The following is a 17293-nucleotide window of genomic DNA, read 5'->3' as shown; positions in this document are numbered from 1 at the left end:
ACACTCAAACACATTACTGCACATCAGGTTTATCAAGAACATAAAGTTACAGTAATGGTATGAATGTCAGTGTATGGGATGGTGCATAAGCGTCCACTGTGTTGAGTTATATGGACCTAAAACAACAAAACCCATGAATATACAAGAGAACAGCTGGAGAATAGCTGTCCACTGTAGTAACCACTATGCATGAAAGGGTTAATATTCATTACATGTACACTGTTGCTCATAAATTTGGAATAAAATATATTTACCTCTTCTCAGGAAATGATTGTGACAGTGTGATTACTGTGTGTTATTCTTGATAGATAAAGTGTAACTGGGACTCAGTATGTAATTATTGCGGCTGGTCAAAGGTGATTTCTAATGTGTATAAGTAGGAATAAACAGAGGCATGTGTCTGAAAACAAAATTATTCCAACTTTATGGCAGTGTATATAAACCATTGTGACTTCTTCAGCATTCAATAATTGTCTAAAAATCCAATTTTACTCCAATGGGACAGAGCTTTAGAAGTTTGTAAGGTCTCATAAAAAATGTAATACCTTTACTTAAAAAAACTTTACTTACTACATTTTTTACTTTCAAGAAATTTCATGACCTAGGTGAGTTATCAGGGTATGACTTCTTAACCCATAAAGACCCAAACAGCCACCGCTGACACAAACCATCTGCAGATATAAACTGTTTCATTCCTGTTGATCCACTGATCTTATCAATACACGTAAATAATTGGTGTAAAATGCGGTTTGTCATCTTTTCATGGCCATCAGATATGACCCATTTGGATGTTCAGAGGCTCTATAGTTACCATGGAAACACTGTCATCGTCTACATCATTGATTTACCAGTAAAACCCATGGAGTTGGATCAGTGACGGTGGATGGAGACAGTTGTTTAATGTTCAGTTAATGATCTATTTTAATGAAAAAGTCACTTTTTCTTCAGTTTTCTCTGTTTTTGATAAAATAACCCTCAATTTTACTCTGAGCTTTAATTAACATCTGTATGATTAATTAATTAAATATGGGAAAATACATGATTTATACTGAAAAAATGCAAAATACAGAGGATAATATTATAATAAAGGGTGATGAATCACTTAAGAAAGGTTAAATATAGAGGAAAAATTCACTTGGGAACTGTCATAAAAGTAGCAATGGGTCTGTATGGGTTAATATACCAATTCTGACATGTTCTGCCCTAAGTTCCACTGATTTTATGTATAAAAAGCTGCAGGGAACCCAAATAAAACACATCCAGATCTTTATTTGTATTATATGAAATAGAATCGCTGGTGTATTTTTCAAGGGTTGTTAAGCTGGTGGCATTCATTTCACAGTTGACTGTAGTTCAAATTAGATCAAGCTTTTCAAAGTAGCCACCGTTATTGCTGTAGAGATACAAAATACAGATACAAAATTATTAACATCACATAAAATTCATGGTTGTTCTACAGAATGATGAACAGCCTTAAAAACATTGCAGTAATGTGCAAGTTAACTGGGTTGTGACTGTAAATGTTTGAATGTTTGGAGAAATGTAAATGTCTGAAAATGAAACATGAAAATATGAAAATCAGTTCAATGCAAATCTTGTTCATCTTCTTCCAACTTTCCACACATGGTTTCAACATGGCCCGGCCTCAACAATGCTGTCTTTCTCATGATGTCCTTCACCTTCCACTTCTGTGTAACCTGTCTGTTGCTTCTGAAACTTCAAGGAGGGCCAGTAGCTCTTGCGTCGCTGGAAAAAAATTAGGCACAGACAATATGAACATTTTAGCAGAGAAATAATAATACGCAGCATCGTGTAAAGCGTATAACACTTGCAGAGCTCACCTGGATGAGGTAAAGTGGTGATGCAGCATGGGGATGACAGTTGATATAAAGAGCTACCAGTATCAGAGCCAGAAGTAGCACCAAAGCAGCTGCGATACCAGCAATCACTGCAGTATTCGGCAGCCCTTCATTCTTGATTGAAGGATCTGTTTTTACATCTGTAGGCAGGGAAAACATACATGGTCACATGTTCGCTGATGACATAGTTTTCCATTTATCTGGTAAAACCTGTGATGCTGCTGAAAAGTACACCCCAAATGTACAAAAGCATCAGTTAGACTTGATAACTGCTGTCTGACTAACTACTAAGAGAAGAAAGTCTGTGTGTTTTTCTGCTACAGATTCCTTGAATATTAGAATTAAAGATGAACTTGTCAAAAAGTTAAGACTGGAGAAAAATTTAGGCACTACCTTACATTGTATTGTATTTTAAAGGCCACGTTAAAGAGATCTGTGAGGCACATAAGACTGATTTGAAATGGTTTTAGGATGATCAGAAATTACCTGACATTTGACTGTGCCTTGCTATGTCTAAATTTAATGATATTTTCACATTTGTAATATGGTTGATCTGGTCTAACTGGTCTAGACTCCACGGAATGTCTGTATAATGAGGCCATACAAATTTTGGACAAAAAAACAAGTAAGTTCTTATCACTGCTACATTTGAAGTAAATATAAGATGCTAAGTTTATGAATTTTATTGATTTTAACTACATAAAGCCAGTATTCACATGCTTTAAATAGACTTGTTCCACAGCATATAAACAGCAGCAGAGCAGCTTCATGTGGAGTGTGCCAACCTCCATTCTGTAAAACATCTGCTCAAAAATCACTCTCTCTGAAACTCACACTGAAATCTGCTATGAGCTTCACCACCTTCAAGAGAGCCGCTAAATTCTAGTTTATTCAGCAATGAACCTGTGCTCATGTTGATTTTTAAATGTGATATGTAATGTATAATGAGCATTACAATATTTTGTTGTATTTCTTACATTCTGTACTCATTCTGTACATTCTGTACTCGTGCAATAAACCATACTCATATGTATAATCTGTATACATGTCTATATATATAATTATATGTGTAGATAAGTGTGTATAGATGTACATATTAGTATCTCCCCTATCCAACCTGTGGCATGATCAGCCTGTGCACAGCTGTAAATAGAATTTATAGCTTTTTTATTTGTCTTTATTTTTGATTTTGCTCCTTTTTGCTCTTGTGTGCTTTGTTTCCACTATTGCTGCTGTAAATCTGGAATTTCCCCTTGTGGAAGTAATAAAGGACTATCTTATCTTATCTTATCTTATCTTATCTTATCTTATCTTATCTTATCTTATCTTATCTAGTAATACTTAATAATCCTACTTTTTTGAGTCTGTAAAAGCCTTTCCAGGGACAAGTGCTGCTAACTACCATGTGCTACAAACACTGACAGTTACATGTGATTGCTGTTCTCAGTTTATCTATGTAGATGTATCAAATAAAACATAAATGGAAACAGTAAACATGATAAATATCCTGTTGCACAGTAGCATCAGAATGATTCCAAGAATAAACTCACCACTGCCGGTCTTGAATACGTGATGTTTAGTCTCATCTGATGTAAAATCAAAGAATAGTAATGTTAAAAGTAAACCTTATTTTATTATATATATATGGAGTACATCATTGCATGGATTGCTCCATATATATAATCAGCCTCACCAACACTTTCACAGCCCTTTTGGCGGGGAATTAAAGAGGTCACGCCTTCAGTCTCTGGTGTGATAGAGGAGGTGTCATCCCTGGAATAATCCTCACAGGTTGCATTTTTGCTCTACCCATGTATAGAGTAATAGACAGGTTTATTTCAGTTATTACACATCATAATTAAAAAAAAAAACACAGAGACCACAATTAACCAGTTACAACTGCTTTGCACTTCCTTCCTGTATCATTGAGAATTGATTTTAAGGAAGGCCAGTAAAAATACAATATATTAGCCTTTATTTTTACCATATGTGAAAATACAAGCTAATATTTTGTGCTGTTCCTTATATAAAAAGACCTTTCTGCCAGTTTTTCATCTGGTAGGCCATGAGACGAGTGTCCATTCTGACTGGATTATGAAGTTACTTAACTCTCTGGTGTTGGACTTAGATTTTGACAGACATGCAGGCTTGGTGTTAAAAAAGTTGCAGGTTCATGTTGTTGTTTGGAAGCAAGATATGTGCAAATATGACTCCAGATGTCTTAAATATGAATGTTGACAATAAAAAGGGAGGTTGTGTGATATGTCAAAGCTGAAATTAATTTAACCAAGACAATGAAAACAGCTGGTTTTGTTGCATTTACTTAATTCATGTGCAAACACAGCTGCACTATTATTGTTGCATAATCTGGATGGACTGCATGGATAAAAATGTGTGTGTATTTTATTATTATTTTTTCTTAGATAGGCTGAAATTGACATTGCATTTGTGGTAACTAAAACTAGAACTGAGCTACCTGTCACTAATTGTGGTGTTTTGTACCATTTGTATGTTCTGTCTGTATCAATTTCATTTAAACCATTTGGGGCATTCATTGTCCTTGTAAAACCCTTCAAGTTGCATTTCTTATATGAAAGGTGGAATAGATAAAGTTTATTGTCATTGTGCTTATTAATAACCCACTGATGAGTATTCTTACCTCTTCTGAACATGCATAGTCAAACCATTCCTGTCTGTGTCTATCCATGCCATCTGAGCACCTGAAAAACACCAAATATATGTATATTAAACAGATAAACCTGCATCCGTTACCTATTACATTGTCTTTTCTTTTCTTTTTTTTCTCTCTCTCTCTCTCTCTCTCTCTCTCTCACACACACACACACACACACACACACACACACCAATGTATAATGATGAATATGCAGTTAGTATCTGTTTTTGTTTTGTCTTATTTATTGTCATGTCTTTCACATGTTTTGTTATGTACTGCACCACTTGATTAAAAAAAAAAAAACCCAGACAAACCTGCATTTGGATTCTGTTCTCCACAGGTATGAAATTCTACTCACCTCTGCAGTACATTACACCAGCTACACCCAGAGGTTTGGTTTGATGAGAGACAGAGATCACAGCTGTCATGTTGCAAGCAGGCTGAACAGAGCAAAGCAGATCCAGGTAAATACTATATGCAGTGAAAATACAGACTAATATACTGAATATTAAAATCATGCGTTTGATATTTTTGATATAAACAGCATATGGTTACTTACTAGGTAGTGCAGTGAACTCAATAGCAGAATAGTTTGTGATCTTCGTAGTGTTTATCTCAACTCGGTGATACTCATAAATTGTTTGCCGCTGTGTGTTGTCTGTAACAGACACAACCACACACATCTATCAAGACTATCAGAAACATTTACACAGTAGATAGTAATGTTTTACAGCTAGACATGATGTTTTTTTTATTCATTTTACTGCAGCATTAGTATGTATTTTACATTTTACTGCTGTAGATTTTTACAGCTGAGCTCATTTTAACTACCTTATATAATGTTGGTAGTTTGAGCTACAGTAATGCATCATATTCCATGAGATCATAATTTGTTTGCAACATCACTGTCATGTGAGAACCATGAATCTGTAAAAAGTCAGTTTTTACGAGCTCAGAAAACCAGGCCAGCTTTTACAATAATGTATTCTCCAGTGAATCCAACATGGTTTTCAGAGGGTTTATTTAACTTAAGAGGGACAAGAATTTTTCAACCCATAGAGGAGCAATTCATCAGTTCAGTTTAATATTCGCAATCAGCACTTCTGGAGGTTTGTAATTTTTACTGATGTAAGGGGAACGTAAAATTGCAATCTAAAATGAACGTAAAGCTGTCAGAAGAAAGTTAATGAGTAAAAGGTACATTTGCCTCTGAGATGTAAAGGAGTACAAGTAAACAGTGGCATGAAATATGTAAGTAAGTACTCAACTAAAGTACAAGTATGTGAAATTAAAGCCTGAAGGCTGTCTTTGGTTCGGACAGAGGTGATCAGTGGTTGCTCACCTGGTGATTGAGTCGAAGGTGAAGAAACAGTGAAGGCATCTGATAAACCTGCTTTCACTGGATGCTCTGCAGAACTGATCACATCTAATGACAGAGGTATCTGGTGAACGCAAAAAAGACAAACAATGTATGTATATAACACATCAAGAAAGCAATGTCAGAAGGTTCAGTGATCACATAATAGAAGCCTGACTCACATCTTTGTAGCTGAATGTGATGGTTCCTGATTTGTAAAGGGCAGCCTGAAATGTAAAGGCACCTTCTGATTCTTTACCCTGGAGTCTGACTCGCTCCCACTGGATTACAAACACCTCACCTGAACACCAGCAATGTGTTAAAAAAAAAAAACAAATTGGAAGACAATTTAAATCTAGTGCATGTTTCCATAACGCATGAGATTTTACCATTATCCAGGTATTGCACAGTAGATTCTTTGGAAAAGCTGGGGTCAAAATTGGCCATTAGAGGAGCGATGTACTGTGTAGCAGTCAGCATACGGTGAGTTATGTCCCCGGTGAAGATAAACCCTGAAAATGTCCAGATGGACAAATGTATTATAATTTTATTATAAGTTGTTGAATTGCAAAATGCTACTTTCCTGTGAGCAAACACAGAAAAGGTCATATGAACATCTGTTGGAAAATCAAGTGTACCTCCTGTTGCTATGGTAATCTGCCTCAGGAAATGTCCATAAAAAGGAAAGTCAAATGACAAGGCAACCCTCTGCAAAAAGAAAAAAAAAAAAAAATTGTAAAATACCAAGCTATATGTATGTGATGAAACACTATGTGGCATTGATTTGAATTAATAATCAAGTATTCTTTTATGTCAACATTTATCTCATTCCTCTTGTGAATCACAAATATCACTTAATCTAGTATATTATTTTTTCATAAACCACAGAAGAAATACAATAATATTTGATGATAAATCAGGGGGCACCCGGATTTGAACCAGGGACCTCTTGATCTGCAGTCAAATGCTCTACCACTGAGCTATACCCCCACAGAACACATTGGGGGCAACAGAAGGATTGGCTTCAGTGTCAGTGCACAGTTTGTCCTTGGTAAATATTTTCCTAATTCCAGTCTGATGTAACTGTTTTGCAATGATATGCTAAATGTAGAGACACAGCTTCACTCTGTGGGAGAGGGTCATTGAGGTTACAAGGTGTGAACTTCCTGTTGAAATCCATAGTCAACACCAATGTTTAATTTATCTGTATTACACAGTAGTGGAAAAAGTTTACTGGCACACTAAAAATTTTACACAATCTCGAATATAATAATGAAATTTATGAACGTTTCGAAAACTGTGGCATCAGACAGACTCAAACAACTACAAATTATTATTATTATTATTTTTTTTTTCCCTGGATGTGATTCATTACCTTGCTTAAACAGCTGTTTTGACAGAAGTTTTGACCTCGATGGAACAGAGCATGTACAGAAGGGAGCATGTAGATATCGAGAATGGCAAAAATACTGAGTTCAGTAACTTAAGAGTTATTCTTAATGCAATATATCACAAATTCATGGGGTGTCCAAACACTTTTTCCACCACTGTAAGTTTGAAAAGCAATAAATGATAGAAATATATTACAAATGAGTATCGCTTGTATATTGTACTTCAGACGATTGTTTTATCAGTTATGAAACTCCAAGAATTTATTTATTTATTTATCTGTCTGTCTGTCTGTCTATCTATCTATCTATCAAACAGTATTAACATGACATTCATTTTCACCGTTTGTCTCTTTTCTTATGGTTTAAGCTGAACTTGCCTAAAAGCCAATGTTATTTCGACCTGGTAAATCCCTGTCTTATTGTCTTGGTGTATTTTCAGTGCACAGGAGTTTTCCTTTTCTATGCCTGGCTAATCCACCAAATTGTCAAGTGAGCTGTCTGTATTATACAGGTGCCCAGTGTTTGACAGTAAAGTTCAGACCAGGACTGGACAGGTGCTGACAGCCCTATGGCAGCTCTGTTGCTGCTGCACAGGTTTAACATTTCCCAGTCCCTCAGCTCCTCTAGAAGCAATGCGTAAGGTCTTAAAACATGGAGACAATAGTTATGTGTGTCTAGCTGAAGTATTTCACTCAAGCACTGGGCAGACATTTATTGTGTGAAATTGTGTGACAAGAGAATAAATATTTAAAAATATCACTGCTGCAAATTCTAATGATGAAATAATATGTTGAGCTTGACAACTCTAACCTATGAGTCCAAGCCTTTTATGTAATCACACAGCATTTACAGAACTTCACAGGACATTTAAACAAGGGGGAACCCAGAGATGAACTGGAGACTTCTTGAGCTGCAGTCAAATGCTTTACCACTGAGCTATACCCCTATTAATAAACCTATTTAACGAGCTCTTAAAGTAATACAAACATGTAAAAAAAACAAACTTATTCAAGTGACAAATATTCACTATTAGTAACAAATGTGTTCCTAAAAGCCACATAAGAGGTTAAATATGAAGTATGGTGCCATATAACACCTGAAAATAAACATAACAAAAATACATAAATAGCAAAATTACACATTACCGTGCAACATATGACCTTAGACACTAACCTGTACTTCTATAAGCTAGTGCAGTTCACACACACCACTGAGCTATACCACCTGTTTCCACAATTAGCTGATTAGTTATATTTTAGATCTAGTGATGGTTTGTTCTGCTAAATTACATGTTACATGATGGATATTCAAGGATATTTCGATTGATGAAGAGTGTGCTGCAGTGTTGATATAACTGACACGTTTTACTTATGCCTTAAAAGACTCTTTAATGACCCACTGCCAGTGTTCTACACACATTGTCAAGTGTCTCACAGGTAACAGGCTTGAACTAGGGACCTCTTGACCTGCTGTCAAACACTTAATTCACTATCACTAAACTTGATCACATTTATACACACATACACTTCTACGACATAGAGTGCACCACTCCATGTCCTCACTTTAGCAGTTGAAACTGCAGCAGTTTTGGAAACAAAGCAACATGAATTTTGGAATCAGAAGACAGTGTGTGATGCTTACCGCAGCCTGTTTGTGTGTATTTGACAGGATGCCATGCACTCTAACTTGTCCATGTCTAAGGTTGCTCATGTCTACCCAAAGTTCCTTTGTGCGCTGGTCCTCAGGGCCATAGCTACGCCATGTGTAATACTTGCCAGAGTCCTCCTTCCAGACAGAAGACACAAAGGACCACAGGTTGTAATGGCTGATGACAGAGAGGATGTCAAACAGGCATCAAAAGGTCACTATACACACAAGGAAATTACATGCTGTCATATGCTGTCCAAATAAATGGAAAAAAGTAAACTTACTTTCCAAAAGAGGGCAGTGTTTAACTCCAATTCAAACAACTCAAACATATCAAAAGCCAAAAACATAATTAATGCCACAAAAAATTACAGTCCTACAAAACACTGTGGTACAGATTTACTCACCACTACATGTGTCATGTTATTTGGCCAAGTATCAACGGTGATTCCACCAACCAACACCGCCCTGTTTATCCTACTATGGCCTGAAGATGAACTCTGGGCTGTGTGAGCTTGACTGTCGCCTCTAGTTGACTCTACATGTTGCTCTGAGATCACAGTGTACAAATTATCTGCCAAAAACAGTTAAAAGAAAAAAGCAGTTAAGGTTAGTATGTTGTCCTGGATTTAATTTAAAATCAGATATTACGGTCGAAAAAAGTGCATAAACATGTTTCAGGTTCTAAAATACTGTGTTTCTACTGTTTCAATTTAATGGGGAAAAAACAGAAACAAGAAAGCATGTGTTTTTTCAACACTTTAGGCAACATTTGAAATGACAGTTTTATTCAGCCTCTTAAGAAACCTGTTTATTGTTGTGGTTCAGCTCTCAGAGAAATTACAATTTACTTTGGAAATAGTTATGTTGGATAAAGCCATTGCTGAATGATGAGAAAACAATACCATGTCCTGCTGCTCGGACAGAACTGTCAGGATCTACAAACAAGGTAAACCCTGCTTGGTAATCACACTGAGGTAGGTAGGTTTTGTTTTAAAGTTTGAGGTGTTTTAATTGATGATTTGTCCTCTGTTGAAACCACATGTTTAGATTCTAGGCCTTGCTCAGTCACTTCCTTGTTGATGTTAGCAGTTACTTTAGCACCGCACTGTGATTTTCTATGAGGTGTAAAAAGCATGTCTGCAGCCTCATTGAAAAAGTCAAGCCTTTTGATGGTATATAAAGTACTAGTATGGCCTTTTAACCCTGAAAGACCTCAAACTATTATTGTGGTGACTTTAACATGATTTTTTCTCCACATCTAACCTTTGTTAAGTGTTCTATCACCATTTATTACAATATTATCCAATGCATTTTTCAATGAAATTAAGGTATTTTCCTATGTTTAATTTACTGATCATGTTCATAAAAGCTCTCGGTTAACTCATGGGTTGTTATTATATAAACAGAGGAAAATAGAAAACCTAAGATGACTGTCATTTGTCAATCTACATGGGTTTTACTGATGAATCAATGTTGCACAAGATGATGGTGTTTCCAGGTTCGCTACAGAACCTCTGAACATCCAAATGGACCATATCTGATGATGCTGAAAAGCAGAAAAATGCATTTGTCTGAAATTATTTCAGTTAATTGATAGATCAGTATATGCTTTTGGTTCTGGCAGCTATTTAGGTTTTTAAGGGTTAATCTTCAAAACATTTTAAGTTTAGTCTGTAAAAATGTTCATTAATGGCAGCTGCATGGGAAAACTCATTCAGAAATGCAACATGATCAATGAATTTATCAGTAATGCATCCTTTGGAAAAATATGTGACTGTCTCAACTTGGCAATGATACTCAAGGAGGTTTTTCACAACGTTGCCAACATTGCACTTTTGTTTTAGCAGCCAGGGTTTGTGTTTTTTCCACATGCATCCTGTATTTCCATTAGCTTTATAAAAAGCAGTCCTTGTAAGGTTTCCTAATAAGAGAAAAATGCAATCTAAGTATTATATGTCTGCAGCAAGAACTATTTGTCAGAATTTATTAATTTAAAGGTTAGCGTTACTATGGCAGGTGACCTTATCTTGGAGGTAATTCAAAAGACACAAACGAATTGAACAACTTTCTGGACTGAGAAAATTCAAAACTATGTTAAATTACTCCCAAGTTTCTGGCAGCCTTTTACAACATATGCTGGTTATCAGGACATGTTGAAAGTCTATCCAGAGCCTCTAAGATTTAGCACTTAGTGTTGTAAGATAAGCTATATATTTATCACTTTTTTTTAAATCATGGGTAGGGTTAAACATCGTGTCCAGTCGAAATTAATAACTGATATGGGATGAAAATTAAATAAATATAACCCTTTCTATTTTTCACGGTGTTACGGTAATCTTCAATTTTGTTGGCGACATTTTCTATACATTTACGGCACATACCAGTGACGTAACGTAGAGTATATAAAACCCGGTAACGCTCAGTCTTACTGGCGGAGTGTCTCATCTAACCCTAAATAAGAGCGGTCTCCTGTACTCAACGTTTGCTGTTTTCTGTCTCTGGCTTTCAGCAAACTACAGGAGGCTTTTTGTTTGACGCCGGAAACATTTACGAACAAAAAAAGCCAAGAAAATCACTCCGTCGCGTTCAGTTTCCGGCAGAAACACCGTGAATATTCCGCCGTGGTCAGCTCTGGCTGCCACGAAGAGTTAGTCTCTGTTGCTCCGGTGTTTTCATGTCGGGACTGTCGATAACTGAGCAGATTAAACTGAGCAGGGCTTATCTGCCAGATCTAACAGTGATCTGGTTAGGCTCCCACGCTCAAACACTCACAAACCCTCGATTTAAGGTTGTCCGTCTTTGTTGTTACTCGAGCTAACCCGTTGTTTGCTATCTGTCAAGTCAAGCTAGCATAGCCACCTACCCTTTTCTGCTGCTGTAGTGGACTCTCTTTAATAAAGTCACATTTAGCAGTAACCGAAGAGTCAAGTCCCTGGTGTACATCCCAGCAAAATGTCTTTACACGCCATCTTTGTGCTGAAATGAGTTTTAGTATTTTTAGATCTGCATTAAGAGGGTTTGCCTGAAAATATAACCTGTTTTCAGACTCAAATCCTGCACACCTGATCTAAATTAGACCTCAATGCACTTAAATGTCAGTAACTCTTACATTTTATTCTGTCATGTTTATCTTTGATTATAAAGACTATGCAAAGACTGAAAATCTGTGGGTGTAAACTATGAAGTGTTTGTTAAAGAACTGGATACTGGGGTCTCCAAAGCCCAAGTTTGAAATCTGAGGAGAAGATGAAACTAGGTTGGAAGACATGAAGTCCACCTCTGACAAAAGTGGAGTTAACACTTGATCTAAGGATTTCTTACATAAGTCTCATTTTTAGTAATTCAGTCAGAGTGATCTGCTTTGTGACCTGTGTATTTAGAAATCAAAGTGAAATACTTAAAATTCAGATGAGTCTATGTTTCAAAGTGATTTGTGAGGCTAAAACACAACTTCCATTCCCATTATAAGGTCATAAGGTCGGCTGGTGAAAAATAAACTACAGCTAGTTTTGCATGGGCTCACTGTTGTTTAAAAAGCAGCCTTGACTCAGTTGTCTCCACACAAAACTGGATAAATAACAAGAAAACAACACTACAGTATATTACATATGACATATTGAATTTGGACACATTCCCATGAGCTTCTCAACTGGGTGCTTAGGTTGCCAGCACCCCGATGCAGCTCCTCTTATGTCTGTAAAATGTAGTTGACGTTGGTTTGATGCCTGCATTTCTGTCCCGAGTGTGGGAGGGTAACACAGGCCTGTCAGCTCCACTATGCCCTATGCCAAACCCCCAGAGTCCAGACTATGTGGGACACTGGCTGGTGAGGTCTGCTCTAAACATCAGTCTGAATTCACACAATTATAACACTGATGTCTTCCACAGTCATGACAACTACAGTGTCACGGCTTTCTATAGTGGCAACCCATATAACCTCATAGGCTAATTATATTTGTACAAAAATGCTTCACTCCACCCTTTGATTCAATTAAGCGGTACGTCAATGCATTCATGACAACTATATTAAAACTCCAAGTGTGATTTTTGAGCTCCAGATCCACCCTCTTATGGCATCTATGAGGTAAGAGGAGAGGTTTGTACAGAATTATTAAGATCTGCAGTGCAGCTGATAAACATAGCCGGTTCATAACAGCTGGGAGGAGCACAGATTATTCTCAAAATGAACTTTTAGTTTGTAGTGTCTCCCAGTTAGTAGTCTTAAAATCACTGGCAGATCATCAGAATTATGAGATGAGAGTCATATTGTCTAGGGAGTCCACCAGACACTGACAAATTCACTTTTAAACAGTCCCAACTGAATTGTTCACAGGATAATTCCATTCTCTGTTGGATATCTTATAACCTTCCATTGCATTAAAACAGAATCTGATTGTATATAATATGCAAATTGAAATAGACTTTACTTAATAGCATGGACTTAGAAGAATACATGACAAGTAATTATAAGATTTCATCTAACATTCTCATGCCCAGAAGCAGAAATTGTGTGTTTTTTTCATCATTCATATCAGTGATCTCACGTATACTAATTAGTCAAATTAATTAAGGCTGATTAAAATTACGGTCTGCACGTCTAAAATTAAAACTCACCATTATGTAATTTTGCATATGACCTACTTAGAGCATTGATTCAGTAAAGTTCGTCCTGTCTTTTCATTCATACATGTATTTGTGATAAAACACCCTTCCAGTAATTTATTGCATGCATAATGAGAGAGGATTATCCCAGAATGCCTATGTGGTGAATCAGCAACAGCCTTGATTTGGGTTTTGCATGAGTGTTCTTCTATTTAGTAGAACACAGGGGTGGGGCCTCGGTGTGAAGATAATAGCTAAGAATAAATGATGATTTTGTTAAATTTCCCTTTGTGTGCAAAACATCCAGTCTGTATTTATGTGTGCCAGTGTTGGAATGTTCTTTATGAGTCAGAATGTGAGAAAAATGTCATTCAGTGAAAACCACCCTTGGTCACGACAACATGAGGTTTGAGCTAAATTCAGAAATATTTGAGAGAATGGGAGCAATATGGTTGACAAATAAGACCTTCAGGCACTATGATAAAACAAGAACCATTCATCTATTGTAGCCAACGAACGGGCAGATGTCTTGGATAGAAAATGACCTCTGCCCACTCCTTTAGGAGCTACCAAACCACGACGTTTAGCTGCCTTTTTCAGTAAGCGGTCAACGGACTGAGAGGACACACCCTTCCTGAGCAGAGGCTGAAGGACTTGGCTCAGACTCCTTCACATCACCCACAATAAACATGTATAGTTCATTTCAGACTGTGTGGTAGGATTACATAGCTGAGTTTAAAGCAGGAATACAATAAAACACTATGGTCTTGAGGGATTTATATATGAGACAAAAAGTGTAAATATTTGACTGAAATCTCCCTCTTCCATTATTAAATGTTAACAAAGCTGATCAGGTGGCGCCACTCTCTGCATGTATTTTGGCCTCTATAATCTGCTGACATAATATGCGGCTTCTCTTTCTCTTTCAGTGATAAATAAAAGGAAATTTAAATGACATTTATAATTTATAACATGTCTATTTTAGAAAATTGACCAAATCAAGGATCAAGACATGAGGGAGTAAACATGATGCACTGATTGCTTTTCTTCTCTTATGGTGTAACCCAATCGCTCTATTGTCTGAGATCTAACATTATTTCTGCTTTTTATTGTCTGATAAAAGGAATAAATGAGGGGACGAAAGCTGAAAATACTGAAATCATTTCCCATACCATTGCTGTTCCAAATTACAGCAGAAGTTGCTCAGTTGTTGGCAGATAACCGTTTTCATTCCTGCCACATTATTTTTCTCAAAACACGAGCGTGTTATGCTATAACACATCAAATTGCACATGACTTTTGCAAAATAAGAGTCTATTTCAAATCCACAGACAATAACATCCCATCTATGATCCAATCTCCCTCAACAATGTTATCCTCTTTCTGTCTCATTCCTCCAGCTCAAGCTTAGCTCCAAAATGTCTGAATCTGCTTCAAGCTATTTGTTAAACAAACTTCTCAGCAGGACAGGAGACAAGAGGTCAAACACTCAGGCCAGTGCTTGGTACACAAATCATTTTCTATGCAGGAGTCTGTGTTTTTACAGTCTGATTCAGATGGTGTAGATGACTCTCTCGGGGCTGAAGTAATTTGTAAAGACCGATATGAAAACAGTATGTAATGGTAGACAATGACAAGACTGATAAGAACAAATGAAGCAAAAGAAAGGAGGACACGCAAGGTTAACAGGGACAACTGACCTGTTATGTTGCAACACCTATCTGAGAACCTCCTGCGCAGTATACTGTTTCAACTGCACATTTCCATCTGCAGAAAAAGCTCTTCTGGATAACATGACTTTCTGAAGGTGTTTTAACAGTGCTGCTAAATTTCATCAGCTGATAAACAAGATAACATGAAATGAAGCGAGAAAAGCTCTGACTTACATTTAATATTGCAGACCACTACTTACAGATGTTGATTCAAGTGATAAATCACAGATGGGAGTTGAGAACTGGAAATATATTAGGCTGTTTCAATCAGCACACCTCCAAAACACACACACTTTTTTTTTTTTTTTTTTTTTTTTTTTTACAGTATCAATAAATACAAAACAGCTGATAAATCGAAGTCTACTTTCTAAGAGTATAAACCTCCAAAGTTTGTGCAAGACTCTTGCTGGGAGGCAAGAAGAAAAACAAAGTCTAAATCTAATTTTAAACCTGAGACGGGCTGTTTGCGGGATGTTGTTTAGACTCAGTCGCATGCTTGTGGAAAAGGGTATTTTTATTGTACAATTTATGGTAAACTAGGTCATTCACTTTTGTACATAAAACAAAAAGGGCATGGCATGCTCATTTGCTGCTCCATAAAGATTCCTACTAAAATTCTGTGGCTTACAGCAAGTTAAAATAGAAATAGTTGCACATGTAGCAGCGCCGTTTAAATTCATTAATAAAAAACTTAACTGGTCTTCCAGCTTTAGGGAAATTGCATGCAAAGGTTGATTCTCCACTGTATCAAAGCATTCCATAAACATAATCAGCTGCAAAAATTATTGCACCTGTAATATCAACCAGAGAGGATGCAGTAAGTGTCAGCTCTGTTGGAAAGATTAGTGTTAATGAAGGAACATGCAAACAGGCAGTAGCAGATGAGAAACTCACCTGTTTTTTGGGCCCAAACACTTGCAAGCTCTGTTTGGGAGAGACAGATAAGTAGCATCATCAAACGTAAAAACATGTTTGGCTGCAAAAGACAAAAAATAATTCATAAGCTGCCCAGTCTCAGCTCTCTCTTCCTCCTTTTCCTCTCTTTGCAATAACTCTAAATCCCTCTTCCTGCCTCCTCTGATTCTCGGTCTCTCCACTCGCCACCCTGTTTCTAACTACACCCTTTCTCTCCTCCTCAGTGCTGTTCGTTCGTTGCCATGGCGATTACAAAGACACATGGATCAGCTGAGGAGGCTGTGGAGCCAAGAGGAGAAAGTCAACTCTGCACACATTAAATCCATTTAAAGTATTGTAGTTGCAATTTCTAAAAAAAAAAAAAAAAAAAAAGAACATATTCCTATTATTCTGTGGAACTGCAGCTAAAATCCCGCTTTCATAATTTTGAGCGATAAAAGTAAAAATAGGACCATCAAGTCTTACCAAGAAGCAGCTGTATGGCGCCTCCCTCCGTCCAAACCAGCACTGTGAAGTATGACATCTGAGATTAGACATGGAGATCATGATGCTAACAATGCCAGGCCTTCAAATCAGAGTCAGTCAATGTTACACATCTCACGTCAGGTCTGTATATGACTTTTCAAAACACTGTGTCTGTACTCTAAAATCAACATCCTTCTGCGGCCTGTGTGGAACAAAAGTGTATTTGTTGCAGTTTAATTTCCAGCAGTTGATGTAAAAGCCTGGTTTTTATGGCACGTAAAAAACTGACAGAAGACGAGGTTTACAAGCTCTGTGGCCGACTCCACCACCTCTCAAAGTCTCCACTTTGATCATTACTATCTGCTCTGAGTGCAAACATGGAATCCTTGGCAGGGAAAATGGTAGCTGAGCCTTGAGAGGATTCACAGATGGAAAGGTAATCAGTACCCAGTCGTGTACCAGCAGCCAATAGTGTCGACAGCAGCAGGTGTGAATGTTCAGACAGAAATGTCACACTAATTTTATGTTCAAAATAAACTGTAAATACGGCATTTTTCATTGAAGATATAGAAGTGAACACATGCCACAAACCCATGTTGAATGTTTTGGTTAAACACACCCAAAACCACTGGAGCGATATGGCAGTCATGCCTTTATTTAACATTAAA

At 36.9% G+C, this 17293-nt stretch overlaps 1 protein-coding gene and 1 non-coding gene across 3 annotated transcripts; both read right to left on the bottom strand.

The window, feature by feature from the left end:
- Nucleotides 1-1266: 1266 nt before the first annotated feature.
- LOC115423965 (plexin domain-containing protein 1) lies at nt 1267-16295 on the bottom strand. 2 transcript variants are annotated; one of them, XM_030141010.1, is made up of 14 exons: nt 16140-16295; nt 9336-9502; nt 8923-9066; nt 6529-6598; nt 6280-6402; nt 6073-6191; nt 5876-5975; nt 5093-5191; nt 4892-4973; nt 4519-4579; nt 3553-3664; nt 3410-3445; nt 1842-1999; nt 1267-1746 (listed from the first exon to the last, which is right to left on the bottom strand). In XM_030141010.1, exons 1-14 carry the CDS (start codon nt 16213-16215, stop codon nt 1630-1632), a joined length of 1464 nt encoding a protein of 487 aa, XP_029996870.1. In that variant the 5' UTR covers nt 16216-16295; the 3' UTR covers nt 1267-1629. The 2 variants fall into 2 exon arrangements, with proteins under 2 accessions (XP_029996870.1, XP_029996871.1); XM_030141011.1 differs by lacking the exon at nt 16140-16295 and adding an exon at nt 15942-16018 and having other exon boundaries at nt 1268-1746.
- On the bottom strand, nt 6809-6880 carry trnac-gca (transfer RNA cysteine (anticodon GCA)). The gene has a single exon. It is a non-coding gene; the product is annotated as a tRNA-Cys (tRNA).
- Nucleotides 16296-17293: the final 998 nt, after the last annotated feature.

Source organism: Sphaeramia orbicularis, chromosome 8 (genome assembly GCF_902148855.1).
Source record: "Sphaeramia orbicularis chromosome 8, fSphaOr1.1, whole genome shotgun sequence".
Taxonomy (NCBI): Eukaryota; Metazoa; Chordata; class Actinopteri; order Kurtiformes; family Apogonidae; genus Sphaeramia; species Sphaeramia orbicularis.
This window is presented reverse-complemented; position numbering and strand designations above follow the sequence as displayed.

Excerpts from the sequence above, each read along its gene's own strand:
- LOC115423965 (XM_030141010.1), bottom strand. The coding sequence starts at position 16,215 with ATGTTTTTACGTTTGATGATGCTACTTATCTGTCTCTCCCAAACAGAG. Across the intron at positions 4,974-5,092 it reads TGAGTTCACTGCACTACCTA|CCTGCTTGCAACATGACAGC; the intron begins GTAAGTAACCAT and ends TGCTCTGTTCAG. Across the intron at positions 3,446-3,552 it reads AAAGGGCTGTGAAAGTGTTG|ATGAGACTAAACATCACGTA; the intron begins GTGAGGCTGATT and ends ATTTTACATCAG.